Raw genomic sequence first — 15,069 nt, 5'->3', positions numbered from 1 at the left:
TCAATAGCTAAGTTTTCTCCAGCAGCCATTGTAAAGATCATACAGCTGACCAAACATGCTGGAGCTCAGGCTGGGTTGCTAGGCGATGGGCCAGACTTCAATGGGGTTGCTATGTACAGTTTGGAAAATGTAGGGCAGTGCCTGCTGATTTCTAATGTTACTTTCCAAATGTTTTAGAAACTGATAATTTTTCAAATATCACAAAACATGAACTTATTGCCAAAAACCAGCTGGGTGTTATTATTTTATTTTATTTTTTTAAGTGTATGGGATGTTTTTAGAAGCAGTTATGATCCAATTGTAAGTACAAAATGTGCAAAATATTAATTTTACATAAAGCTTCCCTCTCTATTTGTAACCTCACTAATCAGAGAAGTATCTACACTCAGGTAAGACAATATGTTGATATTACAGCTATTGGTTTTGGACAACAAATCTGTTTTTTTATGGAAAAGTGGCAAGAATGTTGGCTTATCAAGATAATTCCATGTAAAATCACTTTGATAGTTGACCACAAGAGGGCGCTCACTGGCAAAATGCTACGTGAGACACTTTGCAGGACAAAATCTCTAAGCTTGCAACCAGAACTACATCACAGGTTTTGATAAAATGTTAGATTGTGCTTTAGATAAATGTTTATAATTATTATTACCATGTACCCCAATATTACCAATGTATTACTGTGTTGTTGTAGGAAAATCTCAAAGTGAATTATATGAACTAAAAATGGAATGTAGGTTGTAAAATGTGTTGTTCATTAAAATAATTGTATTTATTTTAGTCCTAAGGAAGTCAAATTTTAGTGATATTTGCTTGTTTTCATAATATAAGACTTTATCAAAATGCAACTAAAAGTAAAAACAGATTTCATAAACAGGTTTACTTGTAAGATACCAGGTATCTACTTACAAATGGATTTACTTACGTGATTCTTTAGTTGAAAGTTGATCAGATTCCAGCATGATGGTGGTTTTCAACATAAAAATGAGAATATATATGGATGAATTAACACCAATCATTTAATCTATACTGTAAAAACATTTCTGGAATCAAGAAGATTTTAACTATGTTAAGTAAAATATAATTAATCTAATTACTTTCTTAACTTTGTGGCAGCTATTTATTTAAATCTGAAATAAAACAGTTTGGAGTAAAATCTACTTATTTGAGTTAAATAAAACTAAATTTGTTGATGTACATTTTGTTAGATAATTTAATTATAATCAACAGTTTTTAAGTGAAAAGCACTTCCTGTGAAAATCTGCCTTCTAGTAGTCTGAGGACATTTCTGTAAAAAAAAAAAAAAAAACTTGCCCATTGACTATTGAGAATATAAATATTCAACATACTGTTTTTTAAATAAGATCTAAATAATAATAAAAGAAAACATCTAAATTGTTTGTCAAAACTGATTCTACGTTTATGTTATATACAGTTGAAAACAAACATCTTGGTACAATGAAAATACTTTGAAATCTAAACTTGCCAGGTGTTTAATAATAATTTTGGTTTAACTGTAGTTTTAATATGTCACTGGCCTCTTGACTCTTAAATGTGTGGTCATCAAAACTCTGTATCCATTTATACATTATAAAGAAGTGAATTATCTCACCAGTGACAGCAGTAAATTGTACTCCACTGCTTCTGACGTTCTCAAACACAGAGTAGAGAGTGAATGTGTATCTGGTTCCAGCAGTGAGAGATGAGACTGTGTGTTTCACTGGTCCATCTCCATCTGGTGCTCTGATTAATGTCTCTGTGCCGTTAAACTGGAGAACAAAGCTGGTGTTGATGTTGATTTTATTCCACTGCAGGGTGATGCTGCTCTTATATTGTCCCGACTTTGTAAATCCTTCTGCATTTTGAGGAGCTGATAGAGAAAAAAGAGATGCTCAGAAATAACACAGCTTAGAATTTAACATTTGGGTTTTCTTGTATATCTTTTAGTTGCCAGTGTCTTAATCTTTGCTCACAGAAAAAAAATACCCAGGTCAATCAAAGAGAATTTATGATAGGTTTCTTCTGCCATCTAAGTTGTAAACAGATTATTCATCTTTTCACCTCAAAAAACTACATAATGTTGCTTCATCTTTTCAAACATCTAATCCTTTTAGATATATTTAAGTCTCCCATTTGTACTTCATTCAAATGACTCAAACATAGTGCATCAAAACTCACTATTTTTGATGCAGGGAACTAGTGGCTGAGCTCTGATGGAGTTTCTCTTGTCTCTGAAGGTGAGCTTAGTCACCTAAACAGACAGCTTGATTAAGCTGTTTGCATTGTGTAACCTGAGTGTAGATGTTGAGTTCCATTTTCTGGGTCTCTACTACTTATCCCCTTCGCCTTCCAAAATATCGCGATAGTTTGATAGACATATACATATACACTGCTCAAAAAAATAAAGGGAACACTTAAACAACACAATATAACTCCAAGTAAATCAAAGTTCTGTGAAATCAAACTGTCCACTTAGGAAGCAACGCTTATTGACAACGGGGACCCTCGTGAAGCTGACATTGACCTTGTTGGTCATAATCTATTTTCAATTATTTAGAAATATAGTATACTGTTTACACAGATATGCTACAATTGGGATCTCATTTTTGCATTAATGATCCACATCTCACAGGGAAAGGTTGAAGCAAAGAGACTGAATATTTACTCTTAACTGCTCATGGAACAAGAAGCATGTTCTGATTGTTCAGAGGACTGGTGAAAAAATAATGAGTTAATGTTGAGGAAGAGGAGCAATTAGTCATGATTGTCTGTTGGACATGTAGTTTTCAGTTTATTGTTTTGATCTCAAAAGCAACCTGCAAACATAGCTATATAGAACTATAAACACTATAATAAAATAACAATTTTATTATAGTTTGTATGTTTTCAAAAATAATGACAAGCTAATCGAGCTTTCTCATCAAAATGATGCCTAAGGAAGAAATGATCATGTGAAAACTTACAAGGATGCAGAGAAATGTCTTACCTGTGACAGCTGTCAGTTGTCCTCCACTGCTTCTGACGTTCTCAAACACAGAGAAGAGAGTGAATGTGTATTTGGTTCCAGCAGTGAGAGATGAAACTGTGTAGATCACTGGTCCATCTCCATCTGGTGCTCTGATGTTTATCTCTGTGCCGTTAAACTGGAGAACAAAGCTGGTGCTGGTCTTGTTCCACTGCAGAGTGATGCTGCTCTCATCTTGTGTCAATACACTGAAGGGTTGAGGTTCTAACACAGATTGTTACAATATGCATTGCTCTATATATAGGAAATATATACACTGCTCAAAAAAATAAAGGGAATACTTAAACAACACAATATAACTCCAAGTAAATCAAACTTCTGTGAAATCAAACTGTCCACTTAGGAAGCAACACTGATTGACCCGACGAGGGTCCCCGTTGTCAATCAGTGTTGCTTCCTAAGTGGACAGTTTGATTTCACAGAAGTTTGATTTACTTGGAGTTATATTGTGTTGTTTAAGTGTTCCCTTTATTTTTTTGAGCAGTATATTTCCTAACATTGAAATGTACAATATTACCTGTACAATATACCAGAGAACATGAAGATGGCAGTTGAAGTTTGTAGACGTAGTATCCATAACAACGTTTGATCTGGATGGTGTTTGAGATATAATGGCAGCAGGAACCCAACCAGGCACCACAAACATTGCGAGTTACAATTTCATTAAGCTGAAGTGGATGAGGCCCATTTATCCACAAAGGAGCATGAGTTCCACATCGGTATTCTGCTACACATTTCTCTGGCATCTGAGTGCTGGACTGACCCAAATAAAAGCGATACCATCCACTCCAGACAATGTTTCGGTCACAGCGTATGATTGTTCTGTCTGTATTCTCTGTTGAACGCCATGTATCGTTCAGTACAGTGTATGTGGCACAGGGGTCAAGGCATTGAACAACTCCATTGGTGGTGATGCACTCTGTGCCAGAAGGACAACACTGACAGCTGGAACAAGGAGCTTCAAACAGAACATGTGGGACAAAGCAGAAGATAAACATAAGTTTAAAGGCAGAAAATACTTTTGTTTTTATTTTGACCTGTTCTCAGATTTTGTTATCTTTCTGTTCCTGTTATTACTAACTGTAATGACACATCCTGAGATGTACATGTTAAGTCCCAACTGTATCCTATTTTTCAACAGAAACTTAAATCCTCCTGTGGACAAAGATCATAAAGTTCTCAGTCCATTTAATTTTGAAATTGTTGCTTCTGTTAGTTTTAAGAAACCACACTACAAATCAAACCCATTTTAAAAAACGCCATAATCAGGAAACCTTTTTTTTTTTTTTTACTTTGCTGTTATTCACAGGAGACTCATGTTTAATTTTTATATAACAGGTTTTAGAGTAAGTTAAATGAGAAAATTATTCCCAAAATATTTTCTTATCTTGGCTTAGGATCCTTTTAAATGTTTTATAACATCTCTCTTTAATTTCTTCTGGAACGACCAACCAACAGACTGCAGATACAACTAACAGATTTCTGGTGTGAAAAAGTTTCTCTTTCATAATAAGATGTAAATTCTTACCAGCAGCTCCAGAGACCAATGAAGCTGTTTGGAGACAAACTGCCATCAAAACAGAAACAAAATATGAAAACAGCAGATCAATACATTTGAAATTAGATATTTATGTATGTTGCTTTATCCCAGAATAATTAGAACATTGTTTTTAAATGTAAACACGTTAACTAAAACTTGTATGCCGTCAAACTGTTAAAGAAAACTCAGAGGAGGATGTCATTGGTCTGTTAGATCTGAGTTAAATGGAGTATTTTAAAACACACTGCTTGTGTGACATTATGCAAAAATTTAAACAAATCAGTCAGGCTATCATAAACAAAATAAACAAATCTGGTTTGTCTGGGACTTTGTAAAGATGCTTGAATGGTTTAAATTTCCTCATTGAGATTGTTTCCTACCAACATTGGCAAAATAGTTACTGTATTGATGTAGCCGAAATAAAGTCATGAACTAAACTTCATATCAAAAGGTTTGTTGAAGCTACAAACTAAAATAATGACCAGCAAACAATGGAGGGATTTCTAAACAGTTAACTCTTGTGGTTCAAGAGTAATTCTAACAAATAATATGGAAATACATACAAACATCTAAACACCATGAAAATAACTATTAAGAAATTATAAACAGTTTTAAACCTGCTAATGTACCTAAAAAAGGAGAAAATGTTTAAATAGATTTAATATCAGCCATAAACTTTTTTTTTTATTCGGCAAATATTCAAGTCTGGCTTTGACTTGAGTTCATCTGGACAGACGTTCTGTCCACCAAGGCTGCAGGAGAAAGCAAGACAAGGAGACAGAACATGGAAGCAGGTCTCCCTGGGATTTGAAACCAGGAGTTTCTTACATTGAGGTGAAAGTGATAATCACATATCCACATGTGGAAAGTTAAGATATTTTAACTTTCGTCTTTCTTTGCGTCTCTGTCTCAGTTTTCCTACTGTGCAAAAATATCAAGAAAAATGATTATTAGAAGCCAGAATAAGAAAACAAACACAAACCTGTGAGCCCAAACAGGATCAGCCTGAAATCCATCACTTAAACCTTGAGATAAAATAAAGTATCCAGATAATTTCTAAATTCAAACACTAAATGCACTTCATAACATGGACAAGCTGATAATGAGCTTCAAAGCTGAAAGACACACCTAAAAGCTTGAGCTTCTCTGCATGTTTGAAGTCATTACAGATGGGTGTGGCTTTCATGGGAGAGATGCATCTTTACAGCCTCCAGGATGTGAGGAAGCTGAAAAGAATAAGGAAATGATAAATGCAGAACAGTGTCATTTGAATTACTGCTGTTTAACATTTCTACATTACATAGAATAAGTTGTATTATTGGGTTGGTTTTAATGCCAACATTACAGTTTGTGAGACTAGAAGTTGAGTGTCTGACCAGGAGGTCAGCAGTTTAGCAGAACCACAGGAGACTGAGCTCTGATCATGACTTTTTACTCTAAACATGTCAGACAACCAGTGAAAACAGAGTCCTCTGTAGAAATACTCAGATGAATTTACAGTTTTCAGGGTGAATAAGAGATCGATAAAAACTTTGTGCAAAGATTAGCAGAACCTAATTAAAGAAATTTACAGTCATCCAAGTAGTTTTTACATCCAAGTAGTTTGTATTAAAACTTTATATATATTTTAAAATATACCCTAAAATGATTCGTTACAATTTGATTTATCTTGATTTATCCTTTCACATCTGTTTAATTTCTTTCATTTCTCCAGTCTGTTTATTTTTCACATTGAATGAATCTGTGGTTTGATCAGTTTACTTCTGCAGTCCTAAGCATGTCTATGTGCTGTTCTCATTCTTGCAAAAATAAATAGATGTGTTTGAGTGAAAACATCCATCTCTCCTCGATAATTAAGAGTGACAGAGGAAACAAATTTTTCCTTTTTCATTTAATTTTTCCATTATCAGTACTTTATACTACAGTTAGATCATGTAAAACTATCAAAGATGTAATTTTTCTGAAAAATGTTTCAAGGTTTCATTTGGTAAAACTGTCACCATGTTCTCACAGTGTAATATGAGAGATAATCTTCAGCAGGACATCAAGTGTAGTAAAGGCCTGGTAAAGAGAAATTCAGTTGTTTCAGTTGTTGTTTGATCTAAAACCTGCAGGAGAGTAGCTCTGAAGGACTAGGGTTGGAAGCGCCTGTTCTAATGCATGAAGTCACTAATTAATAGTTACTTTCGAAGGACTTTGTGTCAATGTTGGTTTGGTTTTATGGTTGTTTTTTAATAGAGCTGGAGACACAGCCAGACTCTGTTTACGGTAGTCAAATTAATTCAAAGAACTCAGACCGGAAAGCCAGCGTCGTTTTATTGCAGCTTGTTTTTCCCTCTGGTATCTGAGATGCTGCAGCTGAAATTATTCATGATGCAAATTCAAATCTACACCACATGAAGCCTAACACTGTCAGTACAATACTCTGTTTTGCATCAGACAAATACAGAACTTTATACTTTAGTACAATTTCCATCAGCAAGCTCGCCTCAAGAATAAAGATAAAACAAAATCAAACACCTCACCAGTGACAGCTGTAAGTTGTTCTCCACTGCTTCTGACCTCATCAACCACAGAGAAGAGAATGAAAGTGAATTTGGTGCCAGGATTCTGGGATGAGGAAGTGTAAGTTACTGATCCATCTCCACCAGGAGCATCAATGAATTTCTCTATTTAAACTGGAGAATAAACTCAATGTTGACTTTATTCCTCTGCTCATAGATTCTGGTCTCATCTTGTGGCACTAAGACACAAAATTACTAAACTATAATGTAGTTTTATGCTTTCCAAATTGTTTTGTTTCTTTATGCCGTTTTTATTCTTCGTGAAAAATAAGCACTGAATCTATATTCACCAAAATTATTATGACATTGTCCTGCAAACGGTAATAACGAGCTGATACAGGACTAAAATATTTTAATTACTGAACTACAACATGAACTGAGGCTGTGGTTGAAGTCGACATGGTTGCTCTGAAAGGCAGCAGTGATTTATAATGAGTAACAAGGTTTCCTGCCAAGATGGCAACACTTTTTTGGTCTGTTACAACCTGAAAGTTTTGTCTTGCATATCTGCATATTTAGTTAATGTGAAAAGCAGATATTTGTTCTGGCTCTGTTGTCTAAATAAAAGTTATTGGAATCAATTATTGGTTGTCTAATACACCATAATGCTTTTGCTATCCCAATCCTGCCACTGATTAGTTCATCAGCATTTTGACATTTTCTGTCACTGGAAGAGCAAATTGAGCACAAGAGACCAGTTGAGATTCAGACACAACCAGTAAACCCACCAAAATGCCTTGTCCAACTGGATCAGCCCCAGCCAGTACCAAACATTTTATTGTAAGTGTATTTATTTCAGTCCTGATCCTGAATAAATCTTTATCCTGAGAAAGTCCTGGTAGGCAGACACAGTTCCAGGTCTAAAATTGAAGAAGACCCAGAGGAGATGAATGAAGGTCTCATTCAGAAGCAGTCAGACATAATAGACCAGACAGAGGCACCATCAACTGGCATTTATCTGATATGCAAAATCAAAATGTCCAATGCAGAAATTTGAGCTCAGTAGTTGTCAAATGATTAAAGTAGAGACAGTAAGTTGATGCTTCCAGTTATTTAAGGTAAACTTGTTCTCAGCTTGGTCACAGCCACAGAAGGTTATGGTTAATCTTTTGTTAAAGTAGGTGTGGCAATGACACATTGAAACATCTCCAAAGTAGACACTGTAAACTCAACTTCACTGCTGCTGATGCTGTCAGTTAGAGAAGAGACCGAATCTGTGTAGTTCACTGGTCCGTCTCCATCTGGTGAACTGATGTTTGTCTCTGTGCCGTTAAACTGGAGAACAAAGCTGCTGCTGTTGATTTTATTCCACTGCAGTGATGCTGCTCTCATCTTGTATTGATGGTTTGAAACCTCCTGCATTGGGTGGAACTGAGGAAAAAAGGTAACCAAGCTTGAATAAATCGCATACTTTTAATTACTTTGGGAAACAACTGATTCAGTCTCACATTTATTTTGTCTTTAGTGACGTCTGTCAGAGACAGACATGTCTGCAACTGAGCTAGAAAAACAGTTGATTTGTAGCTCAAACTTGATCTGGATACATCACTTGGTTTGTAACAGATGAATGAGTAATACAGTTTGCATCGTGCCATTTTCTAGATTCACAATAGTACGACACTAAACACTTTACCGCCGTGGCTTGACTGACCATCCGCCCAGTTCCAAAATAAAGAGCTGCTGCTGTCAGACCAGAGTTTTTCCTGATGCAGACCGATCCATAGAAATGATCCACTGCATCAATTTGAGAAGAGCTCAGTCTGTCTCTGACTGCACTGTGATGTTGATGCTAAACATGTGTTAATATGCAAGTTCTATGAATATTTTGGCAAAAATTTTAATGGTATTAACTATAACTATTTTCTAACTCTTTCTATATATATATATATATATATATATATTACATATATATATATATATATATTACATTTTCAATTCACAATTATTATTCTTATCACAAACATCGTAAACATTTTCATTGTTAATTCCACCATCATCATTCCAATGTTATTCCAGTGTTTTTCTGACTGCATGCTAGTTTCGTTTCCTGCAGAGGGAAACTCCCTGAATAGGGAAAGTTCCTGCATGGGGAAACTACCTATGCAGAGCAGAAAATTAGAATATCGGACATGATGTAACTATTATCTGAAAGGAGAGAATAAGGTTTGGCCGGTGAAGATCCCTCTAGTGTCCAAATGCGGTATTGAAGTTTTGTTAGTGCACGTTATAAAAAACAAAAAATTTTTGTCAAAAATATTTACCACCATAAATGTTTAAAAAGTTATTAAAACGGATTATAATTACAGGAAATAAAGTTTGTCCATAGTGACTGAATGTTTGGAGTGAACGTTCAGACAACATTGAAATTCAACATTCGAATGTTCAAATGTCGAACATTCCATTTTCACGTGCGAACTGGGTAAGGTAAGGTAATTTTATTCATACAGCATATTTTCAGCAACAACGCAATTCAAAGTCCTTTACATGAATTAGAAAGAAATACAAACAAAATAAACCAAAGGAAGAGCAAAAGAAGTAAAAAAAAAAAAAAAGCTTTTTTTTTGCAACAGATCCAATATATGTCCTTCCCTAGACACTGGAAGTAAAGGACGCGTACAAACCGTGAATTTAACAAAAAATTCTATATTTGCATAAAAATGCAAATACAAAAATGATAAAAAATCAGTTTTACAATTCCTTTCAACTTCTTACCAAAAATAAACAGACTACCAAAAACTGTTTGGAGCCGTGTCGTAATCCGTCCGTGTCTAAGCAATCAATCGGTCATTGGTTTTTCTAATAAAATATACGGCCCAACAGGAAGTAAGCCTTTCAAAGTAAAACCAAATTTCACAATAAAAATGGCCTGAACAAATATCAATCTTCTTAACTAAAAATGATCAAATAAAAAAACAAATCATTCAAATAACTTAAATATTTCCTATTTATGGCTCTAACATATTTGTTCCCCATGCTTAAGAATAAGTGGTCCACAATTTAAAAACTAGTAGAGGGGTTTCTCTGGATAGTTGTTCTGATAATGTTTATTTTAAAACGGCTGAGAAAGGAACATTTGTCTATTTTTATCTAAATACATCCAGTTGATTCGTATATTCAAGTTAATTCTTCCCAATACCTATTTACTACATCTGCTTTTCCCCATTACCATGAAGACTTATTGTATTTATATGGTTATAAATCTGTATTTAAAAGTTTAATGACCAGAGAAGCAACATGGAGTCATATTGACCTAAGTTTGACTTTATGCTTTTGCTCTGTTTTGCTTGCCAGCCTAGATGTGTATACATCACAAACCTAGATTTATGTTTTTTTTAAAGTTTCTCCATCTAAATTTCAATATTTCCTCCAAAAGCACATTTTTTCAATACAAGTAAACAATTTATAGATCCCCAAAACTTTATTTAGAGGCAAAAAATAGAAGAATGCACAGATAAAATGTATTCAAATACAAGAAAACCTTAGCTCTGTTCTTAACAAAAAGAGATTAAAATATTACCCAAAGGAAAGTCAATTCTGGAAAACATTACAATTTAAATTAGTACATAAAATAAACCACATTATTTCAAGGAAAGGAAACAACGTTACAGATGAATTATCCAGAAGGTTTCGAAGAAAGGATTTTCAGAGTAAACTGTGACGGCAGATTATATTCTCTGAGGAGCTGGATTGAAAAACACACATCGAGTCAAAGGTTAAAATAGACACAAATAGACATAAACAAAATCTAAATAGATATTAGCTCACCTCTATCAAAGCATCTTCCATCTCTGATTCAGTCATTTCTCCAAGAAGCTCCAACTTCAAATTCAATCCCAAAACATAATCTGTTAACAAAAATTAGACATTTGTAATTCATGAAAATAAAATAAATCTATTAAATTGTAGATTATTAAAGAACAATGCAATAACTGTTTTCAAATATAAATATCTGAAACGTCTACATTTTTAGATGATACAAAAGTGATTATCCAAATAAAAAAAAAGGAAAAACTAAATAATTTTATTATTTACTCACTTGGACCTGTTTGTTGGTCGATGAAGTTTTGTTGACATGAAAAAAAAAACAGAAAACATATCGGGTTCATTTAATTTTCCATCATTCGTTTTATGTAATTTCAAAATTAACTTGTTCACAATAAACCTAAAATCAAAGAACAACAACATTAAGACATAAATGTCTTACTGTTGGATAATCTTTCATATCTTCACATAATTCACAAAGGACTTCGGTTAAATTCAAGCCGTTAAACAACTGCAACTTTGAGTTTATGGGGAAAATAATGTAACTTAATGTACACCATGAAGTATGAAACAGATTTACGTATCTTACCAGTATTTGCAAGTATACTGACTCCACTGCTTCTGACGTTGTCAAACACAGAGAACAGGGTGAATGTGTAGTTTGTCCGAGCGGTCAGAGATGTGACTGTGTGTTTCACTGGTCCGTCTCCATCTGGTGAACTGATGTTTGTCTCTGTGCCGTTAAACTGGAGAACAAAGCTGATGTTGATGCCGACTTTATTCCATCGCAGAGTGATGCTGGTCTCATCTTGTTCTGATGCTCTGAAGCCCTCTGCGTTTGCTGGAGCTGAGACAAAAAAAAAAGAAAAAATATATAACTTCATGACTTCATGTCTTCAAAGACTTTATTGTCCTAAAGATAAAATGTACAAACAATACTGTGATGGTTAAGATATGTGTCCCACAATCTTAAGCCAAATAATTATACTAGGAACAAATCCAAATCAATCAGCAACATTTTAGCAATAAAATTCTAATACAAGAAGCCAAAGTAAAACAAAAGGTTAGAATTAGTTAAAATATCTGTCACGATGTTGCGATATATGGTGGTGAGGATGGTTGAAGATGAATAATGACTTTAATGACGAAAATACAACTCAAACAGTCCAACGAGCAGGTAGCACAGTGAAGCTAATGCTAGTCACTGGTAGCAACTGATCATAAACGGGACTGAGATGAGAGCTGACGCTGACACAGGACAGGAAACGACGGTTCGACTGTGATGACTAAACGACATAACAAGACAACATTAGACAAGGACCCGACAAAGACACAGAGACACAGGTGGCATTAAATACACAGAGGTAATCACAAAACGAGACACACCTGGGAACAATCAGGGTCAGACAGGACAACACAGAGACTCCACAGAACACAGCAAACTAAAGAAACAGGAAAAAACCCACTCCCGACAATAACAGTTGATTTTAAGATTTGCTGTCTGAATATAGAGTTTGATACACTTTTTTAAAGGTTTTATTGGCTTTAGTGGCCTTTATTTGAGAATGAACAGACTAGAAAGTGGGTAATGAGAGAAGGGGAAGACATCAAGCAAAGGTCAGCCATTTTTAATTTCCTCTATTTCAAAAAGTCAGTGAAGAAGGTTCAAATAAATTATTTTTACCCTTAAACAAATTGATGTTCTGGCTCATAGTGTTATTTTCTCATTACATGTGGCATTAGACAATGTAGTCCCACAAAAAATAAGACCCCCCACTAGTGTTTTCATACCTTAGCCCTTGTGTCCATAAGAAATAAAGCATTTATCCACAGCAGCTTGGTTCCATGATTTAATTCAAAGCTGCATATTTTAAAGCACATCTCTTGGAATTTGGAGAGAAAATGTCATTCTACAAATGTCCTACTTAATCTGAAAAAATAGATTACTGTTGTTTCACCAATCAAAAACATCATTAATGGAAGACAATAAAAATAGTCTGAGGTTTTGTTTCAGCACAGTTATCAAACTTACACTGTTAATACTTTCAGTTAATACTGACTCTGGATAAATCTTGTAGCTATAGAAATAATCAAAAGTTTTTTTATTTATCTCAGGGTTTACCCTGAGAAATAAAAATTTCCATTAATTAGTTTTCCCATTAATTTGAGGTTTGGGTTTATTTTTAAGTGTGACGTTTGCAGGTTTGGATCATTGATGGTTCAACCTGATTTTGGAGGAAAACTTGTTTGCCTTGGTTGTGAATAAATGAATGTACTTTATATTCATACCAGTGACAACTGTAAGTTTTACTCCACTGCTTCTGACGTTCTCAAACACAGAGAAGAGACTGAATGTGTATCTGGTTCCTTGAGTGAGAAAAAAGACTGTGTGAGTTACTGGTTCATCTCCATCTGCTGCTCTGATGAATGTCTCAATGCTGTTAAACAGGAGAACAAAGCTGGTGCTGTTGATCTTGTTCCACTTCAGAGTGATGCTGCTCTCATCTTGTTCTAACTTCATAAATCCTTCTGCATTTTGAGGAGCTGATTTTTTTAAAAAAAAAAAAAAAAAAAAAAAGACTAAACAGATTCTGCTCTGGACAAAGAACAGAAATGTCTCAGTCTGTTTCTGTTTGAAAATGTTGATTCTGTTAATGATCACTAAACATGTTTTTTTTTACTTTGCTGTCCTTCAAATGAGACTCTTTTTTTAGTTGCTCCATAGCAAATTTTTGAGTAATTTCTTAAGGCTTTAACAGTCCTCAAACAGAAAACCGGTTTATGAGAGATGAGGAGGACATGTAGCAATGGTCAAAAAACCGGGACTCAATTTGTGACAGTCGTGTTGAAGACTGAGACCGTATACGAGTCCTGTGCCACTGTGCTACTTACATAGCAGATGGTCTTGTTCAATGACCAACCAACAGACTAAAATAATTTTTAGTTTTGATGCCTCTAGTGGCCTTTATTTGACAGGAAAGTGGATAATGAGAGAAGGGGGAAGACATGCGGCAAAGGTCGCCAGGTTGGGAATGGAGCCTGTGACAGCCACGTCGAGGACTAAGGTCTCCATATGTGGGTCGTATTTAACCTTTGCGCCACCACAGCACACCCCACTAACAACATTTTGGTGTTAAAAATGTCTCTTTCATAATGAAATGTAAAGTCTTACCAGTAGCTGCAGTAATGTTGACTCCACTGCTCCTGACATTGTCAAGAACAGAGAAGAGAGTGAATGTGTAGTTTGTTGCAGGAGTGAGAGATGAGACTGTGTAGTTCACTGGTCCATCTGCATCTGGGGCACTGATGAATGTCTCCACACCATTAAACTGGAGAACAAAGCTGGTGATGTTGTTGATCTTGTTCCACTGCAGAGTGATGCTGATGTCAGTTTGTCCTGACTTCATAAATCCGTCTGCATTCCAAGGAACTGATTTTTTAAAAAAAAGGAGATGTTTAGTTCAGATTTTTGCAGTTGGGTTTGCATGTCTATGAATAGCCAGGATCTTAACTGTAGCTTACAAAAAAAAAGTATGTCCAGGTTAATTAAACAAACAAAGAGCAAAAGGAATATATGATAGATCATCTGTCATTTATTCTTAATCATTGATCTTTCCATTGAATCTTTTTGCTCTAATTGTTCAGGTACTGGTGAAAACTTAAACATTTGCTCCTGAGTTTCTGTTAGAACTGATGACTAACAGAGAAGTTGGTCAGTTTGGAATCTATAAGTTTTGTCTCAGTACTTAGTACATACACAAAAAGCACTAAAAAAGAGGAGAATTCAAACCATTTTTTACAGTGTAGGCTTTCAGAGATGATAAGCTAAATGTATTTTTCTTAAAATACCAAGGAAATGAAAATATCTTACCAGTCACAGCTGTCAGTTGCTCTACACTGATTCTCACATTTTCAAACACAGTGAAGAGAGTGAATGTATATCTGGTTCCAGCAGTGAGAGATGAGACTGTGTAGTTCACTGGTGCATCTCCATCTGGTGCAGTGATGTTTATCTCTGTGTTGTTAAACTGGAGAACAAAGCTGCTGCTGTTGTTGATCTTGTTCCACTGCAGAGTGATGCTGCTCTCATCTTGTGTCAATACTCTGAAGGGTTGAGGTTCTAACACACACAGACACAATATATATTACAATATAAAGCATTTCTTTTACCAATGATA

At 34.9% G+C, this 15,069-nt stretch overlaps 3 protein-coding genes across 4 annotated transcripts in view; all 3 read right to left on the bottom strand.

Annotated features, from left to right (window-relative positions):
• The window catches only part of LOC145548776 (uncharacterized), a 43,234-nt gene that overhangs the window by 21,658 nt on the left and 6,507 nt on the right, over nucleotides 1-15,069 (bottom strand). The window lies entirely within an intron of this gene.
• LOC103480543 (uncharacterized) lies at nucleotides 1,370-6,412 on the bottom strand. The gene is made up of 5 exons (XM_081599714.1): nucleotides 5,548-6,412; nucleotides 4,554-4,592; nucleotides 3,543-3,983; nucleotides 2,987-3,229; nucleotides 1,370-1,870 (listed from the first exon to the last, which is right to left on the bottom strand). Exons 1-5 carry the CDS (start codon nucleotides 5,579-5,581, stop codon nucleotides 1,494-1,496), a joined length of 1,134 nt encoding a protein of 377 aa, XP_081455840.1. The 5' UTR covers nucleotides 5,582-6,412; the 3' UTR covers nucleotides 1,370-1,493.
• LOC103480546 (scavenger receptor cysteine-rich type 1 protein M160-like) overlaps nucleotides 11,395-15,069 on the bottom strand; it is a 53,916-nt gene continuing 50,241 nt past the window's right edge. Inside the window, 3 exon segments of the mRNA XM_081599983.1 lie at nucleotides 11,395-11,738; nucleotides 14,064-14,321; nucleotides 14,763-15,011. Of these exon segments, the coding sequence (XP_081456109.1) occupies nucleotides 11,395-11,738; nucleotides 14,064-14,321; nucleotides 14,763-15,011 (851 nt within the window).

Source organism: Poecilia reticulata, chromosome 18, assembly GCF_904066995.2.
Source record: "Poecilia reticulata chromosome 18, P_reticulata-male-v2, whole genome shotgun sequence".
Taxonomy (NCBI): Eukaryota; Metazoa; Chordata; class Actinopteri; order Cyprinodontiformes; family Poeciliidae; genus Poecilia; species Poecilia reticulata.
Note: the sequence above shows the minus strand (reverse complement) of the source record. Positions and strands in the feature narration are given on the sequence as shown.